The sequence below is a fragment of the Setaria viridis genome, chromosome 9 (assembly GCF_005286985.2).
Source record: "Setaria viridis chromosome 9, Setaria_viridis_v4.0, whole genome shotgun sequence".
NCBI classification, from domain to species: domain Eukaryota; kingdom Viridiplantae; phylum Streptophyta; class Magnoliopsida; order Poales; family Poaceae; genus Setaria; species Setaria viridis.
This window is the reverse complement of record NC_048271.2, coordinates 54,254,585-54,270,261: the sequence shown is the minus strand read 5'-3', so window position 1 is coordinate 54,270,261 and position 15,677 is coordinate 54,254,585. Positions and strand designations below refer to the sequence as shown.

General features: G+C 40.9%; 2 protein-coding genes across 3 annotated transcripts; one reads left to right on the top strand and one right to left on the bottom strand.

The window, feature by feature from the left end:
* Positions 1–1,949: 1,949 nt before the first annotated feature.
* LOC117839435 (protein NPGR2) lies at positions 1,950–6,092 on the top strand. Of its 2 annotated transcripts, none has more exons than XM_034719771.2 (6): positions 1,950–2,413; positions 3,004–3,253; positions 3,336–3,585; positions 3,676–4,892; positions 5,206–5,356; positions 5,514–6,092. In XM_034719771.2, exons 2-6 carry the CDS (start codon positions 3,005–3,007, stop codon positions 5,828–5,830), a joined length of 2,184 nt encoding a protein of 727 aa, XP_034575662.1. In that variant the 5' UTR covers positions 1,950–2,413; position 3,004; the 3' UTR covers positions 5,831–6,092. The 2 variants fall into 2 exon arrangements, with proteins under 2 accessions (XP_034575662.1, XP_034575661.1); XM_034719770.2 differs by having other exon boundaries at positions 1,952–2,413; positions 2,977–3,253.
* A 370-nt stretch (positions 6,093–6,462) lies between these two features.
* LOC117839434 (uncharacterized) lies at positions 6,463–13,990 on the bottom strand. Its single transcript, XM_034719769.2, has 10 exons — positions 13,825–13,990; positions 11,349–12,994; positions 11,124–11,261; positions 8,990–9,061; positions 8,512–8,553; positions 8,298–8,387; positions 8,117–8,224; positions 7,948–8,040; positions 7,549–7,628; positions 6,463–7,469 (listed from the first exon to the last, which is right to left on the bottom strand). Exons 2-10 carry the CDS (start codon positions 12,876–12,878, stop codon positions 6,701–6,703), a joined length of 2,922 nt encoding a protein of 973 aa, XP_034575660.1. The 5' UTR covers positions 12,879–12,994; positions 13,825–13,990; the 3' UTR covers positions 6,463–6,700.
* Between the last annotated feature and the right edge of the window lie 1,687 nt (positions 13,991–15,677).

Genomic DNA, 15,677 nt, shown 5'->3' with positions numbered 1-15,677 from the left:
TGCCACTGTTTAGCAGCTGTTTTCACAGCGGAAGTCTGAATAAACATTTACTATTACTCAAGTTTCGACAGCACCTCCGATAAGTTTCTACAGCACCAATAACAGTCCTACTATTATAAACGTAAGGATGTGAATGTCACTCCCTCCGTTCTGTTTTCTACAGCTGTTTTCACTGACACAGTAGGACTGTTATTGGTGCTGTAGAAACTTGAGGAGCTGCCGAATGGTGTTCACATCCTTACGTTTATGATCTTTACGTGTTCTGATGAATGGTGTGCTTGCCTGATCGTTTACATTGTGCAGTGAAGTCTCAACACGGCTGCCGATTCACTAGAAAAAGGCATTTGAACATGAGGCCGTAGCGCACTCACGGTACGAGCTACAGGATCCTTTTTCTGACTTTTTTGTGCATCCAAAACCCGAGATGGCCTGACAAGGAGAGGTACTGAGCGCCATTGACGCACGAGTTTCAGTTGAGCAGCAGTGGAGGGCGTAGAACAGTGTCGTCCTTGCTGCCGGTGTCTTCTACGCATGCAGAAAATTGTTTTCGTACCAAGTGTGTAAACGAGGCCACTGAAAACTGCTCAAAATATCAGCCGCTGAAAAAATTTACTGAAGGACCGACAGGAAGTGCTGCTTAGAGTTAGAGATCAGATCACTAACGCCGAGGTTGATCTCTGCAATAGAGAAAGCGACAAGGGCGACACTGTCACGCTGCACCTGCATGGAGTCGTCTCGTCTCTTCAACCTGTGTCGTTGCAGCGTCGAGCTAACCATGAATGCGTGAATTTACTGGGATGGATCGCGAGTAGTAGATGCTGTGTGAACCATGTACGACGTAGAATACGACATGCCTATCAGCTATCACATCGCCTGGCGTGGCGCAGCTGCTCCTGCTCACTGCTCACTGCTCAAGCCCGTCTCTAGCTCTAGGAAAAGAAAAGGACGGCGTGGTGTGGTAAGAAATTGCAGCATGGTACCCTCAAGCATCAGCATCAAATCATCAACTCCCGGTGCATTCATGCTTTGCAGTTGCAGTGAAGTTCAGTGCAGTGCGTGCAGCGCCTGAACCCTCGAGCCTCGAGTGCATTTCTTGCAATGTCTGCCCGTAGTCGAGGCCGTGTACACCCACAAGTACTAAACGCACTTTTAGACAGTTCGACATTAGCTTTCGAAAATGAATGCGCTTCGATTCACCTTTTCGTTCAAATGTCTCTCTCTCGCCCTTTTCTTTCTTTTCTTTTTGTCCCACAATTGTCCTTTTGGATCAAGCGGGCGTTTCCATCTCGAAGGAGGAAATAAGAACTGGCGTAGGTTTGAACGAAATAAGAAACTCAAATGCAATCGGAACCTTATATTTGGGGCATATGCTGGGATTCGATTCAGTGCGGAGGCTCTAATTCGGTCAACGCCATTCTGCTTATTTCCCCTTTTTTTTAGATGACATTCTGCTGCTTTCACAAGGAAGAAGTAGGCCTTTTGGCCCAATCTGCCCGCAGTTTCGGCCCAAAAACCTCGGTCTTTACGGCACAACCACAACATCGATTCGATCGAGGCCCAAACGCTTGGGCGCTTGGTCAAAGTTAGGCGCCACGTGGTCCGCTGAGGCCGCCGAGGGAACGGCGGACTGGACCCGGTCCCCAACGTGTAAGTCAGTGGCCCGTGGAGTGCGGTATACTCAATGACACGTGGGTCCGTACTGGAACAGCCTGTTTTTCCCGCTAAACCAGGCTGCTTTCCGGTTACTTTATCAATATTTTCGTCTGCTAATTAAAAGCTAAAAAATTCCACGCGTGATCGGGCGGGACCCACGTACGAAATGCTTGGAGATGCAGAAAGGTCCACGGAGAAAAAGTAGTGCAGCGCGTTGGACGTTTTCGATTAGCCGTCCAATTTTTCAAAGATTAACGGAACCACCCGCACCACTAGCCTGCACGCACGAGGGATGATTTTGACCTGGAACAAAAAAGAATCTAGTGGTATAGTTCTTCTCGCCGCTCCCCTCAAAGAATCTGCAAATTGCGATCACACCCTTGATTCTTCGTCCAACTGAAACTAGTAAACAAATTTCTGGCGGGTGGCTCTGGGTACGGCCTATTCCATCGCGTCTCTCGGATTCGGCTCCGGAATTTGAAGTGATCGAGGGAGGAGGATCGCCGCCTTGTCCCCTTTCGACTCCCACCCACCTCAATCCCTTCGCCAGTTCGGTCGCTTGTTCGGAGAACACCACGATCCCGGGGGGTGATCCTTTTGCCCCTCCCGATTCGGCCACTTTGATCCCAATTAGGACCGGACTGGTGATCAGAGGGATCGAGGAGAGGACAGGATCCGATTTTGACTTGGCGATTTCGTTTTGTTTTCGGGGACCAAGCCAGCCAGCCGGAAATCGAGATCTTCCTCTTGTGCGGCGGAGGTGAGCGAGTTGGTTAATCTTTGGCCTTTCAATTTTGTAATTTTCTTACGTTGATGACCCTGTAGCGCCTGAATTCTGCAGCCTTGTTTGGGATTTGGGCCAGTAGAATTAGCATTTATTTGTAGGTATTAGTTTGCTTTTTTCGGAGGAAAACTAAGAACTCCGCAGTTAGTTAGTATAGGAATTTGGGGTGATTTCCAGTAGATATTTTTCATATTCTTTTCTCTAATCCGCACGATTTGGACAAAATATCATTTAAATTTCTTCAACCTTTGTGGTGGCTGCGAAATTCTTCGTTTGTTTGATCAAGATTTTCATCCTTTTATTACTATCGCGTAGAACTTTGTGCCATTTTGAAGTCTCCCAAAATCTTTATTGTCACTGAGCTCTGAACTCTGGAGCATACTCGTTTTGATTAGTTGATTGCATCAGCCATCAAGCCATCGAGCACATACCAGTGGCTTCTGTAGGATATTGTAGTTGCTCATATTGCTCCAAGCTATGCAATGTTGTGGTTAAAATAGCAAGAGATTTTATATTTGGATATTTGGTAATTGCAACAGATAAGCCGATTGAACATGACGTGGCAGGATGAAGGTTACGAAAGAGAGGGGGAGATTTAGCAGATTTATTCGCCGCATATCAGTGCAATGCCTGTGCTCTGGGCATCAGATGAACAGAATGGATCGAGCAGTCCAATTATCGGAGAACGTAGACATCAAGGATGGCCTGAACAGCCGGTACTCATCTCCAAATTTTGTGATTGAGCAGCCTGTCAACAATGCTGGTATGGAGGAAGCTGAGTTGTCCCTCCAGCGAGTTGGCTCCCTTAATTATGAGGTTGGTGCTCCATTCTATTGCTTAAAGAATCTTGTAACAACATAGTCAGCTCAAACTGTGCGTAATGGTTAAAAAATTTCAGGAAGCAAGGGCATTGCTTGGAAGGGTAGAATACCAAAGAGGGCATATTGAAGAAGCACTTCGAGTGTTTGATGGGATAAAAGTATCTGCACTAATTCCTGAGATGAAAATATCTATTGCCAGAAAAGTGGGCCAGCAAAAGACTCGCCCATATTCCAGCTCCCCAGCACTGCCCTTCCATGCTGTTACTGTACTAATTGAGACTATACATCTTAAAGCTCTAGCACTTAATGATCTTGGAAGGTTTGAAGGTAGAGACCCAGCTTCTCTGCAGTCTTTTTTTTTCTTGCTTATTTTTTCAAGACTTTTAATCGTAACTCCAACTACATTTGATTTTGCAGAAGCTGCACGTGAGTGCAGTACAATATTGGACATTGTTGAATCTGCAGTACCTGAAGGTTTGCCATCCAACTTTGGAAATGATTGCAACTTGAATGAAACAATATGCAGAGCAGTTGAGTTACTTCCTGAGCTTTGGAAATTAGGAGGTTTTCCTCTTGAAACTGTCTGTTCATATAGGAGGGCGCTTGTTACTAACTGGAACCTTGATGCAAAGACCATTGCTAAAATACAGAAGGAATTTGCTATTTTTCTGTTATACAGTGGTTGTGAAGCTAGCCCTCCCAAACTTCGATTTCAATTGGATGGTTTATTTGTACCTCAGAACAATCTGGAAGAAGCTATTCTTCTTTTATTAATTCTTTTGATGAAGTTCAATCTTAGGAGGATTGAGAGGGATCCAACTGTGATGCATCACCTTACTTTTGCACTGTCCATGTGTGGGCAGTTGAAACCTCTAGCTCGTCAGTTTGAGGCACTATTGCCTGGTGTTCTGGAAAATAGAGAGTGGTCGTACAATGTTGCATTGTGCTACCTAGCATCAGATGATGATTTAACTGCACTGGATCTGCTTAGAAGAGTATTGAAGTCTGGAGAAGATTCAAATAGTCTCAAGGAACTTCTCCTGGCTTCAAAAATTTGTGGTGAGAGCGGCGCGCATGTTGGAGAAGGTGTTCTATACGCTCGTAGAGCCCTTGCCAATCAGCATGGTGGTTGTGATCAAATGGAGGTTGTGGCTGGCCGTTTGCTAGGCATATCCCTTTCCAATCAAGCTAGATATGCTACAACAGACATAGAGAGAGCTTCTCAGCAGCATGAAGCGCTAGAGGTGCTTGGTAAGGCTGGAAAGAAGATGGGTAACAGAGATTTCGGGATAATATACAGTCTCAGCCTTGAAAATGCTGTGCAGAGGAAATTAGATACAGCAGCTCGTTATGCAAAGAAGCTGTTGAAATTAGAGGCTGGGTCAGAATTGAAGACTTGGCTGCTTATAGCCCGAATAATGAGTGCCCAAAAACGATTTGAAGATGCTGAGTGCATCGTGAATGCTGCGCTAGATCAGGCTGGGAAGTGGTCTCAAGGAGATCTGTTGCAAACTAAAGCCAAAATTCAGATTGCCCAGGGGCAATTTAGGAAAGCAATAGAGACGTATACCCAGATTCTTGCTCTGATCCAAATTAGGATGAAGAGCTTTGGTGCTGGAGTTTCTATGTTGCAGGTGTCTATCTTTTATTTTAAATCGAATTTAGAAGGATTTCAAAAAAAACTAAATACTTTATGTGCTTAATATTTTTTCTATCTTATATTACCGGACCAGCTGGAGTACCATCTAAAACTAATTTCCAATATTTGTTAGAGAAAAAATAAAACATCTTTTATTATTCAGTTTACATATTGAATAGCAGTAGTCAGCTCTGAGTATATTTTCTGAAAGAAAAGGGAGAAAGTAATTTTGTTAGCTACCTAGTCGTGGACTTCAATTTGAAAAGGAAAACCCTCTTATAGTCTTGCATAACATTTTTGCATTGTAGGGTACCAAGACCGATAAAAATCTGGAAATAAAGACATGGTATGATCTTGCCCTTCTGTACCTAAGAATGCTGCAGTGGAAGGATGCAGAACTTTGCATAGCCAAGATAAAAGCTATCAGTCCACATTCCCCCTTGGCTTGTCATGCTACAGGTGATTTATCCATTTAATTATTATTATCCGATTGCTTAGGGTCCTAGCATCATGTTTTTGTATTATTAGCAGGTCTATTCAATAGTTCATGATGTTACAGAATTATTTACCCCAAATCTTGCCTTTCTTAGTATTTATGAAGAAGTTTGCCATGCAGGAAAGCTACTTGAAGCCAAAGGTTTGTCGAAGGAGGCTCTGCGAGCATATTCAACAGCGTTAGACCTTGATCCTAAACATGTGCCAAGTTTGACATCAACAGCTACTGTTCTTCGACAGCTTTGCAAGAAACCCTTGCCTGCTGTGAGATGCTTCCTAACCGATGCGTTGCGGTTAGACAGAACGAACCATGTTGCCTGGTTCAACCTTGGCTTACTCTACGAAGAGGAAGGTGACAGCGCAGCGATTGAAGCTTCTGAATGTTTTAAGGCAGCTGCTGCTCTTGAAGAAAGTGCCCCCGTGGAACCTTTCAGATGACATCAACACTTTGAGGGACACTTTAACTAACCATGAACCAATCAGATGTTTTGCAGGAACGGCACTGGCATAGGCAACTTTTCAACTTTGTTGCCACTTCCTCATCTCCCATTTGTAGGATGAGTCTGGAAAGTAGTGTGCAAGTAAAATGCTTAGAATAGAAACACATGTACCTAACATGTTATACTGTATCTGTCCTAAAACAAAATCACTCTAGTATTAAAAAATTATGCCATAAACAAAATCATTGTGTTCAGGACCAGCCTAGCAGGGCCCACCTTATTCATACTGATCCACATTTCATGGTGCATGGCGCGGTGCACACATTTCACTGTGGCCTACTGTGAGCTCCCAAACGACAGGACGTACATGCAAAATGCATCGGTTAGGAAGAAACCCTTGCCCCTCTTTAATTCATGACACTAAGGTCAGTCTGAACGTACATGCAAAACAAACAAGTCTTCAAAAAGATATTTGTAAAAGAAAAACTCGCGCAGAAAGCTTAGTAGATGGCAAAGCACTCTCTTTAGATCGACGAAGTCGAGAGCTCAACAAAATGCGTCCACGTCAAAAGGTTTAATAAGGAGAAAAAATAAACATCAACTTAAGAAGGAAAAATACAAACGCCAATCTAAGAACGATGCTTAAGGATCTCACTTGTATCGATAATTTGGTATCCAGTATCCTATTATTCACCAAATATTTCATTCTACTGTGGAATAGCAATGTCCCATATTTCATTCTACTAATAGTACCACATTCCTGGCTGAACATCTAAAGGCTCAAAAACTACGAGTCTCTACAACTGTTGGCACATACGCAAAGCTCATCTAATCGCTAGTCAGAGCCGCGGCAGTCTCAAACGCAGAATCACCTTGGGTATTTCTGCAAGTAGAGATCATATGGAGCATATCCAGCATACACGGTTCTGCTGCCGAAACGCCGTCCATGTAACGAATGTGCAGCCATGCATGCAGCCTCCTTCCGCATGAACTCCACAAGCACAGAACCAGGTTCAAACACGAAAGCAGTGTCACTGGTCTCAACAGCAGGTACTTTTTCTGCATGATCTTCAGTCACATCATCAGCATCTTGTTCACAGTCCCTTCCAGGTTTCTCCATTTCGTCTCCAGGCTCAGCGGGACTACAGATCTCTGATGTTCTCGGGTCTTGATGTCTCTTTTCTACTGCATCATCATCCTTTGCGGTAGTGGTGGCCTCCACTGCTGCATGTTTATTCTCATCTGCAGCTGCTTCTGTATGATCAGTTTCAGAATGTTGCGATATGGGGAGAGCAGCTCTAGTCTGAGTGCCATCTATGTCTGTGTGCCCATCTGCTACAGGTGCTTCACTCTCACAATGTGCTGCATTTGATGGGATGTGTTTGTCCTTCTGATCCTGACTCTCTGGAATAAGATCTCTATCTTTAGTTTCTGTAGCGTCAGAATGATTGAGAATATCTATGCTCTGATTCGGCATAGAACATTCTGATCCAGCCTTTGCAGTGTTTTCAATATCACCAAATCCAGGGCACTCAATCTTGACTGGCCTGTCTTCCAGCTCAACTATGTTATCCTCTGCAGTGTTGTCACTACGAGCAGCATATTCAACCACATTTACTGACTTGACGGCTCCAAACCTGTGAATCTTGTCCATAGTATAAGTTGATATCCACCATAATCAATGACACGAAATGAATGTAAAAGAATCGTACACACCTTGCACATTCGATACGTACATCTTCCAATGTCTCTTCCAGCTCTGATTTCGACAGTAGCACATACTCTTCATCATCAAACTACATATGTTGCACAGCATCTTTTTACAAACTTTAAAAATGTGAAAATCAAGTGATGGGTTGATATTTTTGTTCAATGACATAATTAGTGTTAGAATTCAGGATTGCTGCACCAGTGCATCATTCTAACAATGACAGGATCATACAATAACCCCCAGGATTGAATTTATTTGTTTATTTATTTGAGCTCATAAGATCTAGAAACAAATAACAGCAATGAGGGGAAAAAAATATGAAGCCACAAAATGTTTTCATTTGGAGGGCATTGTTGATTTAACTATAGGAAATTAAAGCGAAAAGCAATAAAACTACAGCGTACCACATCTTTTAGTTGCAGGACCTTAGTTGGTTCTTCAAGAAGTGATTTGGCATTGTCAGGGATACCATAAAACGGGGAGGCCTCATTAGCAGCCTGAAAATTCAACTAGAACATATTATTTCAAATAATGGAATAAATAAGGGTAACGAATAGGTTGAAATAGTGGTACCTCCACAGGAGGATCGGGAAACACGTGGACAGCAGTCAGTACACATCCACCAAGCTTCATCCCATTGAGGCCAGCACATGCCTTGGATGTAATGGAGCGATCGGCATACTGCCCATATTGAATTAATCAGAAGTGTCTATGATGATCATATGCTCTAGCTTATGCACACTACACTTCATACCTCAAGAAATGCACAAGGCCCACCGAGCTCATCATTAAAAAGAAAGCGGTATGCAGCCAATGGGCCAAATGCACTAACAATCTCCATTAGCTGAAAGAGAAGGAAATGCAGTTACTTGTCAAGAACATATAACTATAATATCCTCACGAAGCAAGAACAACAATAGTCAATACTCAATATATAAAGCACAGATACTTATGGCCTCTCATATTACCATCTCGGATGAGATCATTCCAGCAATCCCCGCTATGAAAATCTGTAAAATTCAAAGTGAAACAGAAAGCATAAACATTATAACAACAAAAATCAACAGTCAAATCTTCTTGCGCTTGGCTATTTTGAAAATATCTGGTGTAAATATTAGATGCACATGCCAAGTCGCAACAACTACAGTTCATTAAATAAGATAATTTGAGAAAATAAGAAAAGGGGAACAAAACTCAGTTAACTCTTTTTTCTGTGATGAGAGAAGAGATGGATTGACTGAATGTACAAGAGTTCTCCATAAATGGAAGTAGCTTTGAAATGAAACCAGACACAACAATGGAGTAACTTCATAGTTGTCAACAAGCAATTTTACCTCAACTGAGTTCTCGCAGAACAATACAACAGGCAGGAAGCCGAGAATGTCCAAAAATTTCTCACACAATTCTCTTTAAAAAGATAGAACAAGCAGAAACCAATTATGTTACCTTGTATGGTGAATCTGCAACTACGTCAGATATTAACCCAGTCTCTTCAGCAGGCTTCTTAGGAGCTACATTCTGCAGGGAACAAAAAGGTATGTCTTAACATTTAAAATGCAATATCTAAAATTCTGAATGTCCTCATATTTAAAATATATAAATCTCCAAAAAATCAATGTCGTAACAATCAAAATATAATACAGACAAATCAACCCAGTTACTTCTGTCAAGCAGCAAACATACTACGTATAAGTAAATAACACTGATATTTCAACAGCTAATGGTGATGGAAAGCAATCACTGTGAACTATTGTTAGGTGTAGAAGAAAAGTCTGGTTCATGACTCTGACTTGAACACCATAATACTAACAGAGACCTGATGTCACATGTTTGCATGATACTATTGTTAAGCTAGTCATGTTGGTGGTATACAGCACATTTGACCTGGACCGCAACCCCAAACAAGGCAATCTAGCCACGCAACCTAAGGTGCACCAACCAGGCCAATCCCCTCATTAGAACTGATGTGGGAGAATCACTATCCACTTCCATCTCTACGGTATTTGTTTGTGATGTTCCCTTATCAGCTACAGGTGGAACAGATAACCATATCTACCTATGTAAAGAAACTTTTGTGCTTTTGGAAGTAAAGAGGCCAGAGATAAAAATAAGGGAACTAAGATGTAAGACAACCTCCATGAAATAAACTGAGCAAGAAAATATTAGAAATGCAACACAAAAGAGCAAAATAGTAAAGTCAATTTTTGTTAAACTAAATGAAGAATAACTTTGAAGTTGTCAAAGTTTAAATGATATCTCTTGCCACCGAATTGCACTCAGCTGTAGATATTTGGATAATTAGGCTTAGCAATCAGCATACTCAATGTTTGCTAACAATACATTTACTTGAACCATGCTGTACAAGATGTCTTCCTAATGTTTCCATGAACTGAGCACCATAAGGACTCTGCCTGTCTGCCAGCACTGTAATGAGCCAATGAAATCTGGAAGTAGCAGCAGTCACATAATAATGGCCTACACCAGGAAGTCTGCTTTACAATTCCTTTGCTTCACGATGCTGCTGAACGTGAATTATGACACACCCAATTAAAATACCCTATTTGAGAGATTTCAATATGACCGTCAGACAGGAATTTGTCGAATGATAGAAATATATGTCATGAACAAACAGCAACTCTAGAATACTTTTTGCACCATGAATAAATCTGAATATATCTACTCCAGAATAATTTTCACAACATATTGCAAGGTTCACCGTGCAAAACAGAAATGAAGGTACCAATTGCAAACATATCATACCTGATTCTCAATTGCAACACATAGGCCAAAAGTAAAACATGGCATAGTTGAACATAACATTCTATCCAGATATGCAAACTACACGCATGATCACTCTAATGGTATTCATTACTGAAACATTAGGATGCAAAACATGTCAAGTGATAAAAGAAACTGGGTAGAAATCTTGCCATTTTTTACAAGCATGCAACTGTTAAGAGACTATCAACCAAGCACAAAACTAAATGGAAAAGAATGTGAAAGTTAAAGGAAGATCTTGCAACTAATAGTATGCTAATCTCTATTGCTAAAAAGATATCCATTTCAAAAGAGGAAAATTTCTTTTGCAGAACAAGAGTCCATATGTGTAGGAAATGTTTGAAACGTTTACAATCTCATACGCACTTCTCAACCAAGTATAAATCAGAGGCACATAAGTAATATTAAACCATTGCAACATTTAGCTTCACACAATGACATCTAAGAAATTAAAAAATTAAAGTGTTGCATGTAAAAGTCGATAAGATGCCCAGAATTAATTTGAGATATTTAACAACTTTGCGATAACCTAAGTCAAGCAGCAGACTTCCACACAGCAACGAAAACCAGGAGGCGGAAAATTGATACCAACAAGGTCAAGCGACACCTGATCAACAGGGTGACTTAATTCAAACCCAAATCAAAACATCAAATATCAGGTTCTCAAAATAGACTGGGAAAATTATGAGAGGTGGTTTCAGCAAGACCCAAAAGGCTAAATTAGAAGGTCATCCACATGAGGGAAAAAAACTAAACAGTATATAATTGCAACAACATTGATGGGGAAGGATGGAAATCTTACCACCATTTCAACATATTCTTTGGGGCGTCGAATTCTCAAAGCAGATCCATTTAGAGACCTTCCATCAAAAGAAAGAGCTGCTGTAGCATCCTCTGGTGTAAGAAATTCAGCAAATGCCTGACGTTTTTCCTTGTTTATCTGCATTGAATCAAGATAGGATATTAATACATGTTAGTAAGAAAATGTGACACGGTAGGAATGAAAGTGGCATGGTAGTTTTCTCACCGTACAACTGAGGCATGGTTTAGACCGCTGGGTGTATTTAACACCGGTAGACAACAAGAAGTCATTCAAGCAGTCAATCAACCTATCCTCTGTTGCTGAATCAGGTAAATTTTCAATGTGCAACCTCCTGAGTGGACGGGTTGCTTGTGTAAGCTGGACAGAATCTGCAGACAAACTATTCCCTGCCAATATTGTCTCAACTTTAGTTGAAGGGTCCTTTGGAGTAGATGGAGTCATCTGGCCAACAGTTGACTGCAAAGTAGTAGGGAATTTAAATTGGCTTGCTTTCACAGGAGGTTGATCCCATGTGGCTGATTTCTTTTCTGGGGATTGAATGACCGGTGGAGGAGTCTTGGTAGTTGCCTGCTCAGCTTGCGGTGCTGTTTTCCTTTTCCTTGGTGAGTATCCACCAAGCCGACTTTCGTATCTCTGGTGTGACCCGCCACTGTATCCACCACTTCCAGATGATCTTTGTTTGTCAACTTCAGCATACTTCCTCCTTGATTTCTCCATTGAGTAGTATGGACGATAATTGCCCAAATCATGTCCATGGTAGTTATGTCTTTGTTCCCTTGGCGGTGGGGAGATAGACCTGCCATGTCTCTCTCGATCACGATCCCTGCTTCTAGACCTTCTCCTTTTCAACCTTGGCTCTCCGTGGTATGGTTTTGCATACTCATTTCTTCCATCATTTCTGTCAGAATGTTTGGAACCTTGGAACCATGCAGAGTCCTGTTTCTTTGACATTGGTCGATCAACCTCTGAACTCTTCTCATTATCAAAACTACGGTTTTTCCTCTTTGTCTCATTTCGAAGCTTCTCACTCTTATCCTTAATTCTATCATTGTCAACGGTTTCATCATTCCCTCTTTTCCCAGGTCCTTTCTGATATTCAGATCTCGTGACATCACCATTTCTTGCTCTGATTTCACCAAGGTTTCTATCTTTGCTTTCATCAGCTCGGCTACTCATGCTTGTGGTACGTTTCTGAGAACTACCAATGCCTTTATCTTTGCCAACTGAACGATACTCATCTCCTATGGAGGGCCTCTCTTTCATGGAGCCCTTCTTTAGTGCATCTCTCAGGTCTTCCTTCTCCGAGACCTTTGGTGTATCTTTCAGGCCATCCATCTTGTAACAATCTTTTGGCCTATCTTTAGAGTTGTCCTTCTTGGAGACCTCCTTTGGTGTATATCTCGTGTCATCCTTTCTAGAGCCTTCCCTTGGTATAACTCTCAGGTTTTCTTTCTTGGATTCCTCCCTTGATGTATCTCTAATCTTCTTTTTTGAACCCTCCACAGGCATATCTTTCAAATCCTTTCTAAGTTTGTAACCTCTTCCTTGTTCCAAGTGATTAGATGTACCCTTGTCATTTTCTTGGAGCTCTTCCTTGGTTTTCTTAGCTTCTGATGCAGCCTTCTTTTCACGCCGCAACATAATGTCCTGAATGCTCAGAGGTCTTGTGCGGGCAGCAGTCCCTTCACTAGTGATTCTCTGAGAGTCATGTTCACCATGTATTTTTCTACTCATCTTGCTCCTTGAGCCAAGAATTTCGTCAAGACTCAAGAACAACGAGATCCTAAGTTATCTAACCTAGCATACACACAGAGCCAAACCAACAACAGCATTTGATGACATGTGGCTTCCTGCAAAGAATATAAGAAGAGGTGTGACAATCTTGCAGCATACTTTTCACTATAATAGAGGCATCACAAGAAATGGCAAATGTAATACAATCAGAGAGCCAATTATGACTGGCTGATGCAAATGTAATTTCATCGAAGAGCCAATAAAAAAAAACATAAAGGTGTGCATCTTTGATGAAGCCAAAAATCCTGATAGAAGCCATCAGCAGCCAGCCCAAACAATGTGATCATCTTCGTTTTAATCACATGAAGAAAATGGCCCTAATTGTTTGTCACTAAAGCACAATAAGTCATAGAGAATGAAATATTTCAGTGTTGCCCGCCTAACCCTTGCTAGTATATCGCAAAGTTCATTTTACTTTGAGGATTCTAAAATCCTGATAAAAGCCATTAGCAGCTAGATGTAAACAATGTGATAGGTATAGTTTTTTAATCTGGCATGACTACATGAGGAACCTGCCAAATTGTTTGCCTCTAGGACCCAAGAAGACAAGGAGGACAACATGTGTCAGTGTTATGTCTAATCCTTCCTATATTGGCCTGGAAAATGTTAATGATGAAACAGCTTTTATTTCAGAAGATTAGCTCAAACGAACAAGTGCCGATAGCAATCAAAAAACTTGCATGATGTTTTGCTCTAGTTAAACCCAAACAAGGGGCCGGTCAAGTACAGGACATGGGCGTACACTTGTAAACCCGATGAATTTTGCCCAAACTCGAAGTATCGTGCACACACTTAACTGGGTTAGATCCGAATACAACTAGTTTACGTTAGGGTTTGGGGTGCTCGGTTCCGCACAGCAGGAAGGAGAGAGAAGGGTCGGGAATACCTGGTGAGGGTGCTCGTCGCCGGCGAAGACCTGGCGAAGGGCGGCGGCGCTCGCCCACTCGTCGCCGCAAGGAAAGAAAGGCGAAAGAGAGAGAGGCAGAGGGTGAACGGGAGAAAGAAAAGGGGGGAGAGGGGAACGCTACGCTCGGGCGTCTGGCTGGATGGCAGGATGTGCCTGATCTTTATTTCACTCGGTTATTAAGTCTGCCTCCCCGGTGTAAATTTAAAATAATTTTTATTTTAATACTTGTATTCCTAATAAGTGAAAATGCATGTCTATTTTCAAACTATATTGGCTATTGTTTGTTTGGTTCGTGATTGGAAAATGGCTATGCTTTCTGCTATGCTTCTTCTCTTGTGAGGGGTGTGTTGCTGCCGGCTCACTACATAGCCTCACTTTCTCGTCTACTTACTTTTTATCGTTTTTATCAATCGATATCTATTTTTTCTACATGATTTGTTTAATGGATATAAGAGTTTACTCAAAACTTGTAATATGGATATATTGAGACAAACATTATGCATGATAGATCCACTAGGTCAACTTACTTAACTAAACTTATTGTATGGTCCTATACATCTACGTAGATAAGACAGACTATATTGAACTAAGTTGTGCTTTCATGTATATCACTCATATATTAGGAAGATCTAATCCACATCCACATGAGTCATAAGCTATTAGCTGCATAAGCACCGAGCCACAGCCTAACATTTTAGTGACTCAAGGCCAGAAAAAGATATATAAATAAAAATGCTCTCGTCTTATTTCTATATTTTGTACGCATATTTTATTGAAACATTTTTAAAGAATAGCCAAGAGACAAATACTGATTTGTATAATGTATAAAAATATTTACATGAAATCTAAAAAGGTTCCTGGGCTAAAAAGAAAAAAAACATGAGTCTAATTTAAAATTACAAAGACAATACTCCAACAATGTCCATTGAACTTAGCTCTATAATTGAATTAGAAAACATAATTTTATAGGAAATATTATAAGATAAGTCAAATATTCGAATCTGAGTTGGAAGATTCCACCGTAGGAGTTCTCTTTTTTACATGTACGTAACTAATATAATGTGAAAATCACTTGAAAGATATAATACTTGTAATTCCATTAATTAATGGTAAAAACACATAATTTGACTATTAAAAAAAAACACTCATTGTGTTTTTGAACCATAGGGATGTTAATAAAAAGGTCCAAACTAAACCTACCAAATTTGCCTTAAGTCTGCATATAACCTCTGAAGAACTAAATCGCAAACCCGCATAACTCCATCATGTCATCAAAATCACATAGAATCGGCGCCGCATTATCGTGTTTTCCTATAGCAAAAGGTAGAAAGCATTTTGATCTTGAAAAATAGGAGTATTAAATATATTATTCTACTTTCTATGGTTTATTTAGGTCCATACCAAATTTGAGGAAGTAATTTATACCTTGTTTCTTACTTTACATGTGAGTTAGCACGAGCACGAACTCAATCCATGATTATGTGAGTTAGGTTATTCCCTTTTGGGAGTTTTGTTTCGCGGTTTATAAGAGTTCCATGTCATTTAAAATGAATGGCTTAAGTTAATGAATGAAATAAGTCCTCAAATGCATAATTTTATTCACAGTTTCATAGACCAATCATACCATGCAAACTGCAATGCTAACTGGATGCAAACTTTCTCGCCTTTAATGACAGCTTCAACGGGTATCCTAATATCAAAAATAATATGTGCCTAACTTTATCTTACAATATCATCAAATTTGTTGGTATTGAAGATGAAATCTTTATGAAAGCTCTACCGCTACCGGAAACGATCTTTGACACGACTCAAGAATTAGTTAAACGTAATCC